We start from the raw sequence: 23,485 nt of genomic DNA, 5'->3' as shown, positions 1-23,485 counted from the left end.
TGTGCAGCTTTTTGTAAAAGAATTTGATGATTTACACAGTCAAATGCTTTTGTTAGGTCCAAAATATGCCAATCACTTTCAGTTTTTTGTTGATAGATTCCAAGAGTTTGCCAGTAAATGCAAATATTGCATCTTCTGTTGACAAACCTTTCTGAAATTCAAACTGACTTTTGCTGAAGATATTGTGTTCACTGAGTTGCTTAACTATCCTGGCATGCATTAGTTTCTCTAAAAGCTTTGAAAAGCATGTCAGTAGTGATATTGGCCTATAGTTAGCAGTATCCGTCTCATCCCCCTTCTTATACAGCGGTTTTACAACTGCATTAATACGTGTAGTACCCAAGGCTAGGGTGGTTTCTCGATCTGACTAGACCTGTTTTGTCACTGTCTGCCAGTTAAAACAAAATAGGCCTTTCTAACACTGCAGAAATTGTAACACACACCACATAAATGAGACTCTTTTGGCACAAATGGTCACTTTTATAATACGACAGAATATAATTCATGAAGGCCAACATAAAATGCCTATTAGGCCTACTACAAGCAAAAAGCTGTATGTTAGAAAATAGTTTCACATTTCATTCATATGCTCAAGTTTCTCGAGTATGAGATAGAAATGTAGTAGTTTGAGATTTTTATATAAATTTGGAATCTTCATATTCTTTCCTAATTTGTGTGGTGTCCCCGTTTCTTCTCCTTCCTCTCTCTAACAAACAATCTTGTCATGACTAATTCTGGAACTATTCCTGCCTTTGTCAAAACTTATTCGCCGGGTAACTGCACTAACCCTGCCAGAATCACCAGTTTACTTATACCTGATTATTCTCCAGTTAGGCGTTGTTATGTTTGTACAAACCATTTTCCGCGCTACTTCCAGAATAGAAATTAAGTGGCTGCTAGACGGGGACTGTGCAACTGGACCTTACTAGTGTATCGATCTGGCCAAAAAATTTCTGACAAAATTTCATTTTCCTTGATACACCAAGAAGATAATACGTAATCTTTCTTACCTGTTGGTCATTTATTTCCACTATGCTAGTCTGAATCTATGGATTTCTCTAGTAATTATAACAACCCTAATCACTCACAAACCCAATCAACAACATAATCAGACAGCGATTGACAGTCCCCTTTTGCCTGCAGGAAAGTTTATTTCTACATGCGATGAGGATTACACTGATGGAGACATCACGTACACTATGCACACATCCAAAAATCAACTTATTATTATTCTTATTTTTTTTTACTATTGGACCAAACTGCTGATGTCATTGGTCCCTAGGCTTACACACTACTTAATCTAACTTAAACTAGCCTACGCTAAGGACAACACACACACCCATACTTGAGGGAGGAGCCGCGTGAACAGTGACAAGTCGCACTAGACCGCACGGATACCCTGCACGGCTTATGATTCATTCAGAAATCAACTTACAGAGTGTGTTCAAAAACTAACAAGAGATGCGCATCAAAATCATATGAGTAAATGATAGACCAACGTGCACTGGATGCTAGGCGCTTTGTGAAACAAGGTTCTTCCTGCTCAAGAACATGAATTTGGCACCCCCCCCCCAACACACTCTCATATATTCGGGCCCACTGCGCATGCGTGAATCTGGCAGTTTGGGCGCGGCAGTAAAATTTTTCCCGGTTGCATCTAGCTGCTTGCTGCAACTGCTTACACAGCCAACAGCCACATTTCTGTAGACAGAAACGGGAGAAGGTACTACTCATACGCCACTCAACTCCGCATGCGCATGAGCCCCTCGTAACTGCTAAAACGAATCTAATGTAAACAGTTGTGACGTCATACTCATCGGAGGCAATTTGTTGTTATGAAGCATTGCACAGTCTTCCTAAAGCCTTTGACACATTTTGCTGTTGGCAAATGCTTGTATGAGCACTGTGTTTTTTTGTTGTATGTGGCTCATTTCCTTTCCAATTTATGTTTTATTTTCGTCCCCCCCCCCCCCCCCCCCTCGTTTTATTGTTGCAGTATTATTCTGCAGTACCGGGATACAGTAAAATCCTTTGTTAGAGTATAGATTCTTACCAGTCAAAATTACAAAAATTTGATTGAAAACTAAAACAACGAAAAATTCCTGGGATTTTCCCAGTTTTCTTCCGGATGAAAAACTTCCCGGTTTTTTCCCGGATCTCCCGGGTTGTATACACCCTGTTATTACATCATGCTACATCTTTCATCTGGACAACCTGTAGCATACAGGCCTCCTAAACAGTACACAGATGTGTACTGTAAACATGGTACAACACATTGCTTATGTAACTTGCAACTTGCAAGGTACAAGACATAATCCCACAACATTTCTCACGAGGAAAACTGATATTATTTCTTGAGGCCATTAGACCTACAGAAGCATTATAGCTCTAATCAGTTTTCAATTGTGTGCTACATACAAGTATGTGCTATGAAAGAGTGGTTTTTGCACTAAATAACAGTGTAGTATACTCATGGATGCTATACAAAATATCACGAAATAATTATTCACCAGTCAGTTCCTTTAATACAGCTTTAGAGTCTCATGTATGGAGGTGAAAGAGGAAGGTGTTGAGTCCTGGACAATTCGGTGCCTTGCTGATTTTTAGAAGGGAGTGTGTGTCATAGCAGCAATACAAGTCTGTAATTGAGTGTAAGTCTTGTGTTTTTTCTTGAAAAGTGGTGGCTAAAAATCAATCATGGCAAAGCTGTTGAATGTCACACAAAAATGGAGCCAGTCACATTGCATAGTTAGTAAAGAACACAAGACAATATCAAACTGTCTTTGACACTTTCTTCAGTGTTCTCCACATCTGTTACAGTAAACTGCTTTATTTCCCTATATTTCTTATCATAAACACGCAAACAATGGAAAATCCAGGATGGAATGTAACAATATTATGAGAAGGATAGTTGCTACTCACCATATAGCTAACCAAGCATGACTCTAGACCCGCCCTCACAGATTTATTTCTGCCAATACCTTGTGAGGCTTACTCAGCATTCAGCTGCAATATTAACAATTGTGAACGATGTTTAAAAATTTCTCACTTAGCTTTTTCCTTTTTTTTCAATTTTTAGAACAGATGAAATTCTTACAGACTAATCATTCACTGGCATTGTGGTGCTGTAGTAGATAAATGCATCTCTATATTCTAGCACTAGGTGACATTATTACTGTGAAGAACTAACTGCCCTTCAAATAAATAAGGTGATTGTGTAAAAAAAGATCCAGCACCAGGAAAGTGCAGAATCTGACTGGTTGTTTCTTTCGAAGAAGAAAGTGACAACAATGAGACAAGAAGTAAAACATTAATTAATCTCCACTGAAGTCCAACTGCCTTCAAGCATAATAGGAATCCATAGTCCCCGACATTGAGGAACATAAGAGCCATTCGACAACAGTGACCATAGTTTATAAACAAACAGTTCTATCAATCATCATAAGAAGACTACCAACAGAAAGTTGCACATAACGAACTTTGAACAACTTTGTGAAAATCTTCATCTCTGCTGCATACTGCAAGCATCTACTTTTCATTTTTCAAATGTTATTTTTTTCCTGAGTTTTGACAATTTTGGTTTAGCAGTAGTCTTATTGCATAAGGAACTTTGGCCAGCTTTATAAATTTAATATTGGCCATCCATCCTGGCTTTGCATGGGTAGCTGTAAGTGTCTAAGGCCTGATAACTTGTATTCTCGTCTCACAATCTTCACTGGATTCTTGAGAAGACATAGTTCTCAATCTTTCAGCCATTCTGGTGCATTGAGAAAGACTATCATTTTCTAGGCTTTTTAGTTTGTAAACAAAAAAGTAAATCAAAATGTAATGAGTAGGCATTAAAATCACAGAACAGACTCAATAAATTCGTTTTCCTAGAAAATAACATAAATAATACCTAGCGAAAGAGGCAAGGGTCTGTAATACAAAGAGTCAACAAGTTTAAATACCTCGGAACCTGGCTTTGTGAAGACTGGTGAACAGACTTAGAAATAAAATGTCGCACAGAGAATGTCCAAATCACCTTCATAAAGTTTAAGAATATTCTTACAAGCACAGACCTAGACCTAAACCTTGGAGTCCGATTTGTTAAATCCTACATCTGGTCCGTGCTTCTATATGGCTCTGAAGGACGGACACTAAATATGACAACAATAAAGAAGTTAGAGCCCTTTGAAATGTGTATTTATTGCAGAATGCTTAAAATACCATGGACTGCATGAATAACCAACACCGACGTACTGGAACAAATGAACAACAGTGCTTAAAAGAAGAAAAACTGCATACCTACGACATATAGTATGGAATACCAAATATATGCCTCTGCAGTTAATAATAGAAGGGAAGGTTGAAGGAAAAAGACAAGGGCGAAGAAAAACATCCTGGTTGAACAATATAAAGCAGTGGACTGGACTGCGAAGTGTAGACCAGCTATTTCATACTGCAGTTCACAGAAGAAAAACACAACATGTGGTCGCCAACATCCATTAATGGATAAGAAGCAGCAGCACCAGCAGCAGCAGCAGAAGAAGAAGAAGAAGAAAGAAGCAAGAAGCAAAGCAATGTCAAAGTTTTTAATACACAAAGCACAGTCAGTAAATCCATATATCTTAACTAAGTAAATTCAATGTCTTTTGTATTCATGAAGATAAGATTGCAGCACTGAAATCTGTCACTGATGCAAACTTCTGAAAAAAACATCTATCACAGAGTTAAAAAAGAATAACAACAGTATCTATTGGTTCTTTTGTAAACTAATTTTAGATAAAACTTTAAATCATGACTTTTTTTAACCCAATTTTGATTAAATGAACCCTGTATGTTGCTCCAAGCTGTGCTTAATTTACCTGTGAGAATCCCATGAAAATTTGTCTGGTGGTTTTGGAGATTAACATATTCAAACAAACAGACAGACATGACAGTTTTTTTGTTTTATTTTTAGTATGTATCATAAGTTGTAACTACAGTTACTGTGTACTGTGTAGGGGATACACAGTTAGTAGCACATTTTGAAAGACATATTTAGTTACAAGTTGCATATGTTTTGATTAGATGCCACTTTAGTAATATGTATGTCAATAACAATGCTTATTTATGTAAGTATCTTCATAGATGGCCTCAAGAGACAAAGTAATCCTCATTCCACGTCATCACACATCCTCGAGAAGGGATTTAGCAGCAGATGGGAATTAGAGCCACCTCTTTGCATTATCAGCCACAACAGATGCAATTTTGCATCTTACCACTGTGACAGTTTAATAGCAACAGATCAACAATTTCTTTCTGTTCCATATTATTGTCTAATGATAATTTCTTGCCCACTGTTTCACTCGACTAACTGAATTTTGTCAAAGAAGTGATACATAAGAATAGTAAGTACGAAAAGTATAAAATCAACATGTGGATGCCACAAATGCTGTCTGCCTATTTGGTTGTTTTCTGTGTTTTACTGGCTTATGGTCTTTACAGTGACAGAAGAGACCTAAATCTCTTCGTCCCATGGCAGAGGATAAGAAATTTGCAGAGAAATTAGTTACAGAAGCATGCAAGTCTCTGGCGTAGATGCTTCCAAGTTCAAATACAGAAGACCTTGAGTGATCCCAAAAATGTTACTATATGTGATAGAAATATAATAGACACAGATAGATAACAAATCTACTCACCATGAGGCAGTTGGAGAACATACATATACAAAGGTTAAGGAAATTTGCAAGCTTTCAGAGCTGGTGGCTCCTTCTGGCAGAAGGCTGAAGGGGAAGGAAGAGCGATGAAGAAAAGGGACTCCTGAAGTTTAGGAAATGGGGAGTTTGGAAAAATTGCCTAGAATTCCAGGTCATGAATGACTTACCAGATGGGATGAGAAGGAAAGATTGATTGCTCCTATTCATCCCATCCACTAAGTCTAGCCTGATCTGGTTTCTGGGTGACTTTTCCAAATGTCCTAAACCTGACCTCTCCTTTCACTTCATTCCTCTTCCTTTGGCCCTTTTGCCAGAGGGAGCCACTGGCTCCGTAAACCTGCAAATTTCCTTAATCTTTATATGGGTATGCTCTCCTGCTGTGGCATGGTGAGCAGATTTTTTATCTAACAAGTTACATTATATGTTGAAAAATTGGAAACTGGCTATACGATGACTCGTACAATGATTCTTGGAGCAACACAAGCAACCTTAACAATTTTGATGAGTCACCAAAATCAGAGCACTATTTAGCTTTTCCCCTAGTTTCTCCACTGATCAGAATTTTCAGTGACTTCCTTCACTCCTGTAACTTACATCCTAATCCTCTTACACTCACCCCATTTTATTTATTTCCCTTCATCCTACAAAATTGGCATTTGCCTGTCAGCTCTGCTCCAAGTTTCCTTGTTTCTGTAGCAGGAAAAGTTTTAAATCTTAGTAGTTACATGGCCCTTTATTTCCTGTCTTTTTCTGTGCAGCATGAAAAAAGTTAATTACATTTAGAAATAATTTCTGGGTGAATATGACTAAAAATCATTCTGAGACTTACAGCGAAAGGAATGCAGAAGTATTTTCCCCACTTCTGAGAAAATAAGATCTACACTGCTGCACTAAAACAAAGATTTATAAATGCGAACTAATCATCAGAAAGGAGGTGCAAGACTCAAATAAGTTATCAAGGTTTTTTTTTTTTAACATTAACATGCAACAATTGGTACAATATTTAAGCATACCCAGTCTTTGCAAAATTTGTCCACAACTTCACCATCCTTCGTATAGTTGACATTTCTATAGAGTCATGTTCTACAGTGATATCAACAATTGACATATGGAATAAGTATCCAATATCATCGATATGACAAACACCTGAAATAAAATGATCAAATAGCAATAAACAAAAAATTTCAGAACATCTGTGACAGTGTTAAAACTAAGTTTATATTTGTGCACAGAAATAGTAACAAAGCAATTACCAGGAAGATGAGATGCACCGACAAAACGTTTGAAGACACCCAGAACACTATCAAACACAAAATTATAATAATATAATGGGCTGCGACTATACTTCACGTGGTAATTTGCTGTTTGGTACACTCCGTGTGCGAAGTTTATATCAGTCTGCAACTAAAGGCCAGAAAAAGCTCATTGATATCTTGAAATTCAGATGATATACTGAAACAGTCATGTAGAAAAATTAATTTCACATACATTTACATAATCCATTATGCTATCTTTTGTGAGTGCTTTACCATCAAAGTAAAACTGTCTTATCATATCACTGGCTTTCTTCAATCTTTCACTTTCTCTCAGTTCCATATCTTCCGGCACAAATCTTTCAAAGTCTGCGTCTATTTCTTTCAGTAACTCTGGCTTTTTTAGAATATCTGAAATTTTTAATAAGTATCAGAAGTTATTAATTTTAACAACCTGTACAATGGAAACTATGAGGATGACATACTTCTAAGCTCCATTAAGCCTTCATGAGAAGTAACTCCAGTTAGGTAAGGCACATCACAGAATTTTCCTGATTTTACAATATTTTGTGGGTTATCAGGTAGGAAGACTTCTTGTGAACTGCCGGAGTCCTTTTCTGGTATTGGTAAAAATGGTATGCTGTTTCCTCTCCGTTTGTCCTAGCATAGAAAAAATAATAGTAACAACAACAACAACAACAACAACAACAACAACAATAATATAATAATATAATAATAATAATAATAATGAGCTAATTTACACTATCTCCAAACTCTCCAACAGACAGAGAAAATCATCATACGTTCAGTGTAACAGTTTGAGCACCAAGTAAGCTCACTGGACAAAATATTAAGAATCCCATTAAAGACGCAGATTAGCCACTTTGGAATGCTGCATGTGGTGCGCAAATGATAACTGGCAATTTTATGGCTCTCAACTGTAACTCGTGGAAGTGAAATGGTGTAGATGTGCCAGGTGGTAGTATGGAATCAGCACAGTAAGGTGGGTCAACCTGGAGAGGTAATAGAGTGGCAGAGAGGAGCTATCATGTTATGACATACCCATGAAAGCACTGTGAATGAAGTTGTCCAATTTGTTAGTGTGCGACCATAGACAGTCCAACGTCCCTACAAGGTGGGCAAGTCAGAACAGTGATCATAAAAAGATTCTAACCAACAGGGACTGGAGATGAGTGCCGCACCTTGTCAGTGACAAATGGTTTCAAATCAGCTGCTATTGTTAGTGAATGCAGTTCCATCTCAACCAGTTCCCAAGTGGACATTGCAGAGGCAACTGCACATTGTGGTCATTTGGAGTCAGGTACTTCACAAAAGATCATTGGTCATAGTGGTACATAAAGTGCCCAGTGGGCTAGATAACACAAAAACTGGACAGTAGCCGACTGCAGGCCTGTAGTGTGGTCTGATAAGTCATAATTCTCTCACTTTTTCAAATCCTGTAAGGCCTCAAGAGCAATGGCAACCCAACAGATAGAAAACCTGCATTGTGTGGAGGATGTAGCTGAGGACAGAGTTAGTTCTGTGACGTTTTGGAGGCACTTTTCCTAACATGACGTGGGCCCACTCATTCAGGTCACTATGAGCATTAACCACGATGTTTATTTTAACATTATCGGTGGCCCAGTGTTGCCCTTTATAGCACATCTTCATGATGAATATTGTGTGGACACTTCTGTCTTCTAAGATGACAACAGCTGGGCTCACAGAGCTACACACATACATGCCTGGTTTGACAAACAATAAGGTACCCTACAGTTCCCTGCTTGGCTAGCTAAATAACTTATTTTTAATCGCATAGAAAATGTCTGGGACTATTTGGAACAGCAGATGAAATATAGTAATCACAAACATACAATATGGATTTAAACATCAACAAATGGCTTCAGCTGGAGATGGCGTACCAAAGGAAACTTGTGGACACTCTTGTTTGCCAAATTAAGGAAATTTCAAAGGTTTCAAGTGATATTACATGATATTAGTGTGATGTTTCCTGCTTGTGACTAATTTTCTGTCTGGTGTGCTTATTTTATAATGAACAGCACAAAACTGAGTAAGTCTAAAATAATTTCAGTCAACTTACATCAAGAGTTACTATTTTTGCAGTGCCGTCCACTATCTGTTTTGGAGTGCAAGTCCTGAGAAAATCAATTAGCACTTTTGGATCATTTGTTTTACATCCCAGCACAGCACCCAAGGCAAACGACCTCTCCTTCAAAGTTTTTCTGCTTGCCCAAGGATTAAAAATAGAACCACTCTGTGCAATTGCTTTGTGAAAAAGTCCTAAATAAGAAAATATATTTAATATGTAACTGTATTAATAAGTCTAAATATTCAGTGAATCAAAAGCTATAATGACACAAACTATTCATAGGTTTGCATTGTATATTTTATCATCAATTTGAAAAAAAAAAAAAAAAAAAAAAAAAAAAAAAAAAAAAAAAAAAAAAAAAAAAAAACATTCTGCAAGAAACTTTGAACTCCCTGAAAATATCAAACAATATTTCTTTAAACAGATGTGCGACAACACAATACGGAAAAGTAAAGGAAAAAACGTCAATGAAAATAACTTGAGTAGCAATAACCGCAACAAAATTATATTACATTTATTTCTAATCTAACTTCAAATGTGCACGTTACAGAGAACATTCACAAAGAGATATTGCACACGTAACATTATCGTATGGCATATTCCTCTCTCAGCTTACTCAAAGTGCGTACAGATAATGTACACACATACACACACAGACGGTGATTAAAAAAATAGTTTACAAACTGACATAGCACATCAAGCATACAGCAAGGATCAGTAATTACACAGGAACCGAGGGTTGTAAAAGCCATCCGGAGCTATTAAATGGCACTGCAGTTATTTAGTCACATGCTACAACTGGACACCCACTACTGGAGATGCTCAAAGTTTTGTCCAGATGCATTGAGACACGCTTGACATTGACGCTCCAGTGAATGGAACCTCCTCTTAAAGATACTTGAAGATATCCTGGTGCCACAACAGTCCTGTCCACTAGGTCCTCCAGTGATGTAACAGCTGTTTTGTACACAAGGCCCTTTAGATACCCCATTCCCACAGGAATAAATGTATTTGGGACAGATTGGGTGATTGTGGTGGCCATGTGACTAGCCTCCACGCCAATCCAGTGGCCAGGAAAGGTTGCCGACCGATGTACCATCACTTGTCCGCTGAAATGCATGGGGGTTCCATTGTGCTGAAATTGAATGTTGTGATGAATAGGCATGAAACATCATACAGCATGACCGGCAGAACATCTCGCAGCAATACAAGATATGTGCAACCATCAAGTTGGTGTGGGGGAATGTACAGTCCAATTAAACAGACTCCCACGATGCTAGCCCACACTTTACGGGTAAATTTGCATTGTGAGGTATCATTGGTGAAAAGGAGACTCACTGTGAAGCTCCGGTCTGCAATCGATTCCTGCAGAAATCCCTGCACAAATCTCATATGCTAGTTGTAGACCCCTCAGTTGCAATGTCTGGAGGCATTGGAAATGAAACAGATGCTGACCTTCGTCGTGTACAATGGACAGACAGTTGGGCGATATCAATTGTCACATGATTTTCTCTGTTTCTCTCAAACACTATGAAGCTTTACCACAATATCTTGGGAATAATACATGGTACCTTCAGGAGAATGAAAATTGTAGTTTGGTGTAAATAGAGTATGACGACTGAACAGTACACCCTTGCTAGATCTTTTTATTTCTATGGGGTTTTGTAAGCAGCAAAATGGTGTACTGCAAATTGATTCATTTTTATAAGATGTTTCCAAAGCAGGTATCACAAAAGGAGAACAACATAACAATTACAAGTGAGCTCCAATGTTCTGTACTATCAACATTTTAAGGGAAGCTCAAAATGGATCACATATTTGGTGTCATGTAGTTAAAACACACACAGACACACAGAGAGAGAGAGAGAGAGAGAGAGAGAGAGAGAGATATGCATATGCTACCAAAGGCATTCTAAACAATTACTACCTTTTGACATTGGAGATATCAAATGGTATTGTACAGAGGCACCACCAGCACTTTCACCAAATATTGTAACATTATTTGGGGCACCACCAAAGTTTATGATGTTCTGCTGAATCCATCTGAGGGCAGCTACTTGGTCCTTGAGGCCATTATTGCCTGGTATAGTTGCATCTTCCAAACTTAAAAAGCCTGTTGAGAAACAAACATTTGTCCACTTTTTAAACTGCTACATTATGTCTTAAAATTAATTAAAGCTTACAAAGAAATAGGCCTGTAAAATATGCTTCACAAAAGATATGTTCCGGCATTTCACACTGATTATCTTCTCACGGAGAAAATGCTGATATTCAATAGAATTACAGAGTTGATTCCATTTTACAACTGCCTGAATTTTAATCACTTGTGCCACCTTTCTGTTACAACTGCTTTTTAGTTTTTGAACTGCCATCTGACTCATTCACCCTTCTATCTGTTCATTATATGGTGTCAAAACACCACCTATCCATGCACAAACATTAACACATAAGGAAAACAGTGTATTAGTTTTGTAGACGAATAATACGTGAAACTGCCTACAACAGTCATGTTATCAATGCTGAATGGTACATTTTACACTCAACAGTAAAGTAATACAAGACTGCTTGTAAGCGTTACTGACGTGGGTAACTTGAAATGTTTATTAGAGCAATTACAGTGTTTTTCTGGTTTGAGGAAGGTAATCAAGACTACCTGCTAATTTGACCAAGAGAACTTAAGCAATGTTTCCACAAGGTATTTACCAAGAGCTCCAAGACGGTAATTCAATGTGACTACAATAACATCAGCAGCAACTAAATAATCTGGACCATAAAGATCAGTGTTTCCTGATCCAAATCCAAATCCACCTCCATGAAACCATACCATAACAGCTTTCAGTGACTCATTTTCTGAAGGAATCTGTAATGTATTACATTAAAACATATTTATTAGTAATGCCAAAAATCAGAATTACTCATCATATGAATTTTTTTTTTAGTAACAAAGCTATGAAAGCTTTACATTTGCACAGTTACACTAGGAGACCAAATGTGATTTTATCGCTTTTTATTTTGCTTTCACAAAGGGTATAAAAATTAGGGGCCAGGCAAATGAGAACGCATTACAAAGTGTTGGACTTAATGTAAATAAATGTGCTTCTGATGAGGATTATCTGGAAAATACTTGATCTAACAATGAAAATACAAAAATAGAGTTTAAAAAATAATTTACATTTCCTAGTGCTCCAATGACATAACAACACCCTTGAAGTGGTTCTATGGTTATTCAATCATTCACTCCCACATCATGCTCTGTCAGTCCCATCAGGGAGGAGAGCCTTCACAGATGTGAAACAAGTCAAGTTATACATTAACAGGCAGAATCAAACACTGCTGGCTACTTCTGCAAAATATATTAACAACAAATTATAACCAGTGCTGATCTACCCAAACCAATAATTATAGTAATTACTTCTAGATTACTTTACACAGGGTGGTCAGTGAGAGTCTGAGAAGCTTGTAAAGGAGTTGCAGGGTAAGCTGTGATGAGGAGTAATTGTTTAACAAAAAAATTGGTATGTTTTAGAGTTAATTAGGCCACTAAGTGCACAAATTTAAGTGGCATGCCAGATAAAATTAATGCCAACTGTTCTCATAGCCTAGGTGATATTGCACGAGACTGTTCAGCCCTTGGTTCAGGTCCAATTCCAACTACCATCACATGTCCAAGTTTTGCATCATTCTCTTGTTCAGTTTTAGGAAGGCAAACCAAGAACACATTTGGTGACTGTCCCTGGCAGGTCACTTGAATTTGTTGCACACAATGGCCTGACTGACTAACTTCAATGATAATTAACTCTGAAATGGTGCAATGCAAAGAATTTTTTTTCTTGACAATTATTTGTCAGCACAACCTACCCTGCAACACAATTACAAGCTTTTCAGACCATTTCTGACCACCCTGTATCGTTTGTTAGGAGAAAAATGGCTACTTTGAAGAAAACAACTGCTGTTGTTACTATATAATACTTCAAACAAAGCATATAGACTCTACACAGACCAATATTAACTGTCTACATGGAGTTTGACTATTATAGGTACAAAAAAAGGGGCATGTTTAGGACAGTGAAACAAGCAAACTGTTGTCCTGTCTTGCCCCTTTCATTTGTACCTATAATAGTCAGTAGTCAAACACACTATACATATTGGCAAAATCAAGTCCTGTCAGATACAAATATTAGAATGAGGTAGAATTTACATTCCCGAGAAAAAGTATTCATGTACACAGGGTGTCCCACCTAACTCTGCAATCTCACATATTTCTGGGAAAAAAAAAAAGTTGCAACTGGCAGGGATGAAACATGTCAGAGGCTCGCACAATGGGCGGAAATGTACAATCCACAAAAGTAACCAAAATTCTTTTCAATACAGTGTTACATTTATTTAAATGGGATGTGTATGTTTTTCTACCAATTGGACAGTGAAGGCAACCCCTTGCTCTGCGCATTACACCAGAAACTGGAACCACTGCCATCCTTTTTCAGAAGGTATGAAATTTAGAACAGTGAAACCAAGCCTGTCATCACTATTTGTACCTCTAATTTTCATTTCAGTAGATAAGATATACAGGTGCCATTTAAAAATTTGTATTTAGTGTCGAACGCTATGTTTGTTTATTTTTATGGATTGTATGTTCCAGCCGACTGTGTGAGCCTTGACATGGGCGCATTCCTGGCCAACTGCATTTTTTCATATTTAGTTTCAATTCAGAAATACATCAAGTAATGGAGTTAAGTGGGATGCCCTGTATTGTAGGACTGGCTAATGAGGTGTTCTTTTACTTTGTGTTTAAATATTTAGAGATTTGCTATTTCCTGCCTGATGTCCAGTGGCAACTTGCTATAGAATTTGCACCAGACTATAAAACTCCATTCTGAACCCCAGAGAGGGATGCACAGTCCTTATGGAAATTATTTCTGCTTGTAATATTGTGGTTGTGGATTGCTAAGTTCATCCTAAATTCGCTCTTGTTATTTACACAAATACCATAATGGATTATATGTACTGGCATGTAAGTATAAGAAGTCTTATCTCCACGAAAAGGCTTCTGCAAGATGTACGGTTATCAACTTTGCACAGTATTATTATTGCACTTTTATGTATAATAATGACTTTTTCATCCCAGCTGCAATGTCCCAGAAGATTAAGCCACAGGACAGAACTGGGTGAAAGTATGCTAGCAATCTCGCCTGCATATCAACACAGTAAGAGAAACTTCACAGTTTAAAGCAGACAGAACTGTGCTTTCTGGTTAACTTATCCACATGTTGTTGCCACCTCCGTTTATTATCCACATTGATGCCCAAGAACTTCATACAAGGTGCCACATCCAGTGCATCCCCACTGATGCCTACTTCCAGTACCTAGAAGTCAATTTTCTTTGTTTAGAATTCCATAACATTAGTTTTCGCGCAATTAAAGGTTAAAGTGTTGACTGTGAAGCAGTTGTAAACCTGTTCCATTAGTCTTCTGGCTGTGTCTAGTATGGATATCTTTGGGCTTTTTACAAATATACTTGTGTCACCAGCAACCATGATAGTTTCTGAAGAGCTCTCCACTGTCCCTGGAAAATCATTTATGTACACAAAGAACAGGAGTGGGCCAAGCACCAAATCCAGTGGCGCATTATATGTAATGTTCTCCCACTCTGAATTGAATCTCATTACTCCATAGTTTCACATTTCTCTCATATTGTAATACTCTTAGTACTGTAGTAATGAGGCTGCGGTATTCTAGAACACAATACATCAAAACTTAAAGTGTTTAAAAGAATAACAAATGTCATATTGTGATACCACTTAATTCTGTTTTAAATTAGCAATTTCTAATATTAATTGTTAAAAATACTGACAATGTAGAATTTGTAACAAAAAGTGTTTGTACTTCTCGAAACTAACCATTAGATCTATATTTACATTTTAAGCTGTGTGAATTATTACACTTCAATAATTTTACATGTCATTCGTCATTGTAAATTAATTACAAATTATGCCCAAAGATTCTAAAACTATTGACATTGTTATAATGAATTATATGTTATCATGGCTGTAACTGTGAGTTAGTTACTACTGGGAAGTCAATATGACAGTAAGGATTTTAAGGTGGTAGAATTTTATAGTGTGTTAGCAGTTGCTCACAAAGTTTTTTTCTTTATGAATTCAAGTCACTAAAAATGTAGTTCAATTACTTATTACAAGAAAAAGTTACTGTCCCTGAATTGAAAGTTTGCATACCATTATCTTCCTACAGAAATAACTCTGGCTATCTGAGACAATCAGAAATGGATAACAACGATCTCAACAAATAATTACATCAGATAAATAAAAATAATGAACAGACATACATCATTACCTGTTCTAATAATTAGTAACTGAAAATATGTTTTGTTCACAGCCTTTTGGCATGCTATCAATGAACTGGAAATTTTTGACTGTATTAATTTATTCTAATGACATGTTTACGAACAGAAAATGTAACAGTAGTCAGAAAGACTTTGATTAGTGACATGGAGCTTGTGTTTAGGGAGAAAACTAAGGGTTACATCTGCAAAATAGGCTGAATGTTGCACCAGTGCATGAGAGGGGAAATTGATTTTTTTCCACTGCTCAACTCTTTTTGAGGTCAGGAGTTATGTCTTGATGAAAAATAATCTTTTTATGTAGAGTATGCCTCATTCCAAAATTTGGTATTCATTGTGATCAAGAGATAAGAATAATTTCCCTCTTATTTACTTGTTTCCAAGCACTCAATTTACAATTTACATCTAGCCAACAGTGAAAATGTACCTGAGGTGACTTAAATGTATGGTAAGTATATTGACCACGGTGATAATAAAAACGACAATGAAAATCTCAAATTATCTCTCATTTCCAAGTTTTAGGGGGTGCATGTAGTTATAACTACATTTTACCAGCATTCACTGTCAATCCCTACTCATATAGGCTGCAAAATCCTGCTGATGGTATACAGGGTGATGAAGTTTCAGGCAACAATAGCTGTGTGTATTTTGTCACTATTTTTAGTCCAGGCTCATAGCAACAAGGGATGGGGAAGAGGAAGAGAGGAGCAGAGCATGCTTCATTTAAGTATATTTTCAGTCTGTTACAAACTGTGTTCTATTAGTGTGCTGTGAGAAGTGCAGTTATGCTTGTTGTCATGGTAACTCCTGTAATTCAATATGCCTTGCAAATGAACAACCAGTGCTGGCTATTTCTGCTACATTTGCAGACAGGCTACACTGAAATTGCAAAGGAGGTCAATAATGCCATATATTAGGAAGGCTTTTACAGAGTGTGCTTTGGCTGTGAAATCAGGGGCTTCTCGTGTGTCGCGTATCTTGTGTCTTGCATCTTCATTTGTGATTGAATCATAAAAGATCTTAAATGGGCTATGCTATGCCCATCATCTGGTGAGAACCCTCAAACCATCTAAACGAGTGTTACTTTTGTATAATAAATTCATTAACACATGGTATTTCCAAGAAGAAAAAATTCCCCTTGACATGTTATCCTTCCATACCATCGGCTATGTGACCATGGTCTCATGGAGATGGACTGTCTGTTCCTGTCCCAACTGATTGTGACGACAGCAGTAGTGAAACTAGTGCTGCATTATCATCTTCAAAACCTAGTTTTTCAAAAGATCCTGATTTTGTGTGTAATGATGAGCGTACAGTGATTCAAACAATAACCAAGTGTAAGCTGAATAACCTAGTGAATGATCTGGAATTTCCGAAAGGTAAAGCTACACTGCAGCCATCAAGACAATAGTGGAATTGTCTTGATAAGACAGTAAATGTGACTGCATTCCTTAACCACCTTGTGCCATTCCTTCCATTTTCCAAAAGTTAAAAGAACTTGGTATTTAATAGTGATGTACAGTGACTAATGGCAGCTATGGGCATTGACTATAAAAGTGATCAGTGGTGGTTGTTTATAGATCCTTCCAAAGTAAGTCTCAAGCATGTGCTACTGTATAATGGTAATGTGTTACCATTGTTTCCGATTACGTGAAAGAGACATATGATAGCATGAAATGATTGTTACTGCATAGGCTACAACACGGCCACACGAAATTCTGTTGCTTTCTGTGCCTCTGGATAGCTGCACCAAGCACTTCATTATAAAAACAATACTTGGCCTAACCTTCGATCACTTGAACAAAGCTCTCACAATGTTATGCATGAAGCACTTATCAAGTGAAAGAATATAATTCTCTTTGCTCTTCATTTAAAATTGAGGCTAATGAAAAATATAATTAAGGCATTGGACAAAACGGAAGAAGCATTTCTCTGTTTGTGAGAGAAATTTCCACATTTTAGGGAGGCAAAAGTAAAAGAGGGGATTTTCGTTAGTCCCCAGATATGCACACTGTACAAAGATGAACATTTCAACACCATCCTGACAAGGGATGAAAAGTTAGCTTGGGATGCCTTTGCTCATGTGTCAACAACCTTTCTAGGAAATAAGAGGGCAGAAAAATTTAAAGGGTCTTGTGGCAAATCTTGTGCACTGCTACAATAGACTATGGTGCAACATGTCGTTAAAGTTACATCTCCTAGTTTCGCACTTAGACTTCTTTCCTGACAACTGTGGTGCTGTAACTGATGAGCACAGAGAATACTTCCTCCAGATGATGAAGTGAGATACCGGAGAAAGTGGGGGTGCATCAATATTAGCCGATTACTGCTGGACACTAACCAGACATCCACCAGCAGAAAAGTACAAACATGAGGGAAAGCTGTTGCGTCTGCAATGACCTTCCTCCAAGGGATAAGCCAAGGTAAGAAAGTCTTACAGAGGCCATAACATAAAGTTACCATAACTTCAAATTCAAAGTTAATCTTGCATTTTCATTACCAGCACACACGGGAACATAAAGATTTGCTGGAAAAAAGTAAAATTTTGTTGGCTAGTGTACCTGCACAGTCCTAAAAGAGTAATGTTAGGTTTTTTTTTTCGTAACGATGAAATTATCTCTGGTTTTGTGCTTCCATCTTCAGCCAGCTTATTGCAACTAGTAAGTAAGTTTTCGGATTTTTTTGTTTGTTTATTTGCAACATGCTCCATTACAACTTTTTTTATAATAACACAAGTCTGTAGTGTGTGTGTGTGTGTGTGTGTGTGTGTGTGTGTGTGTGTGTGAGAGAGAGAGAGAGAGAGAGAGAGAGATGTTTGTGTTGGGTGACACAATGATGATAGAAGGGACAGGAAGGGAGAGGGTGAAACCTAATGCAGGCACATAACCTACTCCTCGTGAATAGCACCAAGTGGGGCCGCCAAGCTTAACATTGCCATCCGACGGATGGATCACCATCAACAGTGTCTCATGATCTCATTTCCTGAAATAATGTGGAGAGGTTTTATATTAAACCAGGATACCAGTGCAAAGTTTGGTGATCAGGGACTCTACACCACCACCTCTTCTCCCCTTACCAGCCAAATACTGGCAGCGAAAATTTTTTTATCCATCAGGATTCAAACCAGCTTACCCCCCAGGTTGAGCGCCACCGCAAAAGTGTGTGTTAGCAACCTCTACCATGGAGGCAGCTAAGTTTTGGGATGTGTTGGCAAATTGAAGTCTTATCCACAGTAACCAAAATAACAAAGAATCACACAACATCTGTTGTATTCTCGTGAAAATGACATGAATATTTTAAATGTATAAGTGATCAGTGCCAATGTCATCAAACCCTTTTTCATATTATGCCATGTCAAGCAGTAAAGCTTAATAAAGACTGCAAAACAAAAGCCATTGTCTTCACCGATTTACAACAATCCTTTTCAGGAATACAATGAGACCATTGCAAGTAGGTTGAAATACAAAGTATTTCATTTGATAATTGGAAACAATTAATGTCTCCTGCACTCTGATATACTGTATCTCGTGTACTTTTTGGAGACATTACACTTTCCAAAATCTTGGATACTCAACAAGGCTGATGTGCCAAATTTAAAACTTGACAGTTTATTTCTTAATGCCAGATAATAGAAAACATTACCCACAGACTTTCAAGTCTACGCGTATAGCACGAAATTCTCTTTAGCAAATAATTCAGTATTAATATGATAACTGCTTTCTGATTTTGAATTTATAAATATCAATTAACACTTTTTAATGATGTAGGAAAAAACATATTGCCACTTACCATAGAGATGACATGTTAAGTTACAGATAGGCACAATTAAAAGACACTTCCTCATAAGCTCTCAGCCACAGCCTTTATCAGAAAGAGAAAGAGAAACACCCATTGTTCACTCAAATAAGCAAGCGCACCTCACGCACACAGGATCGCCAACTTTGACAGCTTGGGCCAGAATGCAACTATCAGGTAGGATGGAAGTAGCAATCTGGAGGGGGCGGTGAAGAGGAAGGGATAGCAGCACTTGGATGGGGTGAGAGAGGAGTGCTGTCGGGCAGAGTATGCAGAGACTAGAATGCCAACAGACACAGTTTCAGTGATGTGGGGAAAACCGAGCAAGAAAGGAGAGGATGAGGGAAAGATGGAAGGTTGCATTAGCAGAGGGCAGGAGACGAGAATGGGGAGTAGGTGACAGGACAGAGGAGGTGGAAACCGTTGGGTGGAGGGTGTGGAGATAGTATGTTACTGTAGGTTGAGGCACGATAATTTTGGGGTGGAGAATGCATTGTAAGGAAGAGCTGATGGTGTCCTTGCTTCACTATCCAAACCATCTGGATCCTTGCCTCCACCACCAGCTTTTCTGAACCGCGCAGATGGGAGTTATTCTTACAACACATTCTTCTCTCTGGTAATTATTCTGGTCTCAACCTATGGTAACATACAGTCCTCACGCCCTCCACCCAACAGTTTTCACCTCATCTGTCCTATTACCTCCTCTGTATTCCCGTCTCCCACCCTCTTTGTTTGCCGCCCTCTGCCAACACACCTGCCCATCTTTCTCCACTCCTCTCCTTTTTTGTTCTGTTTTCCCCACCTTCCTGTCCCATATCCTCCTGATGCTGCACCTCTTGTCATTCCAGTCTTTGCACGCTCCACCAGACAGTGCACCTCTCTCCCTCCACCTGTACACTGCCATCTCCCTCCACCTGTACACTGCCATCCCCTCCCCACCCCCTCCAAATTGCTGCTTCCATCCTGTGTGATAAGTTGCATTGTGACCCAAGCTGCTGGAGTGGGCAATCACGTTTGCATGAGGAGTGCTTGCTTGTGTGGATAAATGGCGGGTGTTTCTCTTTCTTTTTCTGATGAAGGATGGCTGAAAGCTTGTGTTTAAGTATCTGTGAACTGTGCCCATCTGCAACTTAACGTGTCATCTTTCCATTGTTTGATTAACACTTTTTGTTGAAGGACTTTTCCTTTTTTCTCCATCAATCTTCTGACTGGTATGATGCAGCCTGCCTTGAATTCTAGTCCTGTGCCAACCATCATTGCTTCTTCGATGTACAGATTGGACAGTAGGTGTGAAAGACTACATCCCTGTCTTACAGCCTTTTAAATCCGAGCACTTCATTCTTGGTCACTCCTCTTATTATTCCCTCTTGGCTCTTGAACATACTGTATATTACCGATCTGTCCCTGTAACTCACCCCTATCTTTCGCAGAATTTCGAACATCTTGCACCATTTTACATTGTCAAATGTTTTTTCAGGCCAACATATCCTATGAATGTATCTTGATTTTTCTTCAGTTTTGCTTCCATTATCATCTGCAATGTCAGAATAACTCCCCTGGTACCTTTAACTTTCCTGAAGCCAAACTGATCGTCATCTCGTACATCCTCAATTTTCTTTTCTATTCTTCTGTACACCATTCTTGTCAGCAACTTGGAGGCATGAACTGTTAACCTGACTGTGTGATAATTCTCACACTTGTCAGCTCTTGCAGTCTTCAGAACTGTGGGGATGACATTTTTCAGTAAATCAGAGGGTGTCGCCAGACTCGTACATTCTACACACCAACATGAATTATTATTTTGTTGCCACTTCCCCAGTGATTTTAGAAATTCTGATCAAGTTTTATCTATTCTTTCTGCTTTATTTGATCTCAAGTCCTCCAAAGCTATTTAAAATTCTGATTCTGCTACTGGATCCACTATCTCTTCTAAATCGACTCCTGTTTCTTCTTCTATCACATCCGGCAAATCTTACTCTTCATAGAGGCTTTCAATGTACTCTTACCACCTATCTGCTCTCTCTTCTGCATTTAACAGTGGAATTGCTATTACACTCTCAACGTTACCACCCTTGCTTTTACTGTCACTGAAGGCTGTTTTGACTTCCCTGCATGCTCAGTCAGTCCTTCCGACATTCATTTCTTTTTCAATTTCTTCACCTTTTTTATGCAGACCTTTCATCTTAGCTACCCTCCACTTCCTATTTATTTCATTCCTCAGTGACTCGTATTTCTGTCTCCCTGAATTTCCCTGAACATTTTTGTGCTTTCTTCTGTCATCGATCAACTGAAGTATTTGTTGTTACCCATGGTTTCTTGGCAGTTACCGTCTTTGTACCTACGTTTTTCTTTCCAACTTCTGTGATTGTCCTTTTCAGAGATGTCCATTCTTCTCCAACTGTACTGACTACTGAGCTATTCCTTATTGCTGTATCAATAGCCTTAGAGAATTTCAAGCGTATCTTCAATTCTTTGCGTACTGATTCTCCCTGACTAACGTCTTAAGCTTCAGCCTACTCTTCATCATTACTACATTGTGATCTGAATCTATATCTGCTCCTGGGTACGCCTTACAATCCAGTATCTGATTTCGGAATCTCTGTCAGACCATGATGTGATCTAACTGAAATCCTCCCGTACCCCCAGCCTTTTCCAATTATACCTCCTCATTTTGTGATTCTTAAACAGAGTATTCACTGTTATTAGCTGAAATTTATTACAGAACTCAACTAGTGTTTCTCCTCTCTCATTCCTTACCTAAGCCCATGCTCTCCTGTAACCTTGTCTTCTACTCTTTCCCCTAAAACTACATTCCAGTCCCCCATGACTAATAGATTTTCATCTCCCTTTATGTACTGTATTACCCTTCCAATATCCTCAAATACTTTCCCTATTGCTTCGTATTCGGTTTGCAACGTTGCACGTATATCTAAACTATTGTTGTCGGTGTTGGTTTGCTGCCAATTCTGATAAGAACAACCCTATCACTGAACTGTTCACAGTAACAAACTTTTTGGCCTACCTTCCTATTCATAATGAATCCTACTCCTGCCATGTCATGTCATTTTCTACTGTCGTTGATATCACCCTACATTCATCTGACCAGAAATCCATCTCTTCTTTCCATTTAACTTCACTGATCCCTACTATATCTAGATTGAGCCTTTACATTTCTCTTTTCAGATTTTATAGCTTCCCTACCACATTGAAGCTTCTGACATTCCATGCCCTGACTTGCAGAATGTTATCCTTTTGTTGGTTATTCATTCTTTTTCTCACAGTCACCTCTCCCTTGGCAGTCCCCTCCCAGACATCCGAATGGGGGACTACTCCGGAATCTTTTGCCAATGGAGACATGATCATGACACTTTTTCAATTACAGGCCAAGTTCCCTTGGATACACATTATCTGTCTTTAATGCAGTGGTATCCATTGTCTTCTGCATCCTCATACCGCTGATCATTGCTGATTCTTCTGCATTTATGGGCAGTTTCCCACCCTTAGAGAGAGTGCCCTGAACCTCTTTCCCCTCCTGCCACCATATTTGACAATGCCGTTGGTAGAAAGATGGTGACTTCTTATGCTGGAAATCTTCGGCCACCAATGTCAATAATTGATCAACATTTAAGCGGTGGCATGTCTTAAGCCTGGGGCCGAGGTAATTTTGATTACTAATCAAAGACATTATCACTAGATTACAGATGACATCAATTAACTGCTCTTTAGCTCCTATTTGATTACATCATGCACAGACACTGTACTCAATATATCCAACATATCAGTACATTGTCTTTCAGTCATAATATGTAGTCTATATACTATGGCTGAAAGCAAGGGGAAACTACAGCCGTAATTTTTCCTGAGGGCATGCAGCTTTACTGTATGGTTAAATGATGATGGCGTCCTCTTGGGTAAAATATTCCGGAGGTAAAACAGTCCCCCATTCTGATCTCCGGGCAGGGAATACTCAAGAGGACGTCGTTATCAGGAGAAAGAAAACTGGCATTCTACGGATTGGCGTGTGGAATGTCAGATCCGTTAATCGGGCAAGTAGGTTAGAAAATTTAAAAAGGGAAATGGATAGGTTAAAGTTAGATATAGTGGGAATTAGTGAAGTTCGGTGGCAGGAAGAACAAGACTTTTATTCAGGCCAATACAGCATTATAAATACAAAAACAAATAGGGGTAATGCAGGAGTAGGTTTAATAATGAATAAAAAAATAGGAGTGCGGGTAAGCTACTACAAACAGCATAGTGAACGCATTTTAGTGGCCAAGATAGACAAGAA

The 23,485-nt window shown here is 38.3% G+C and overlaps 1 protein-coding gene across 3 annotated transcripts in view; it reads right to left on the bottom strand.

The window, feature by feature from the left end:
- LOC124776476 (juvenile hormone esterase-like) overlaps positions 1–23,485 on the bottom strand; it is a 106,553-nt gene that overhangs the window by 17,053 nt on the left and 66,015 nt on the right. For all 3 annotated transcript variants that reach the window (XR_007015628.1, XM_047251489.1, XM_047251490.1), the window contains exons 5-11: positions 11,748–11,904; positions 10,972–11,157; positions 9,036–9,235; positions 7,420–7,594; positions 7,170–7,345; positions 6,935–7,085; positions 6,695–6,827 (exon numbers count right to left, since the gene is read on the bottom strand). Coding sequence is in view for 2 of the 3 variants with exons in the window: in XM_047251489.1 (XP_047107445.1) it covers positions 6,695–6,827; positions 6,935–7,085; positions 7,170–7,345; positions 7,420–7,594; positions 9,036–9,235; positions 10,972–11,157; positions 11,748–11,904 (1,178 nt within the window). In the remaining variant the exon portion in view is untranslated. The remainder of the gene's footprint in view (positions 1–6,694; positions 6,828–6,934; positions 7,086–7,169; positions 7,346–7,419; positions 7,595–9,035; positions 9,236–10,971; positions 11,158–11,747; positions 11,905–23,485) is intronic.

This window comes from Schistocerca piceifrons, chromosome 2 (assembly GCF_021461385.2).
Source record: "Schistocerca piceifrons isolate TAMUIC-IGC-003096 chromosome 2, iqSchPice1.1, whole genome shotgun sequence".
Classification (NCBI taxonomy): domain Eukaryota; kingdom Metazoa; phylum Arthropoda; class Insecta; order Orthoptera; family Acrididae; genus Schistocerca; species Schistocerca piceifrons.
This window is presented reverse-complemented; position numbering and strand designations above follow the sequence as displayed.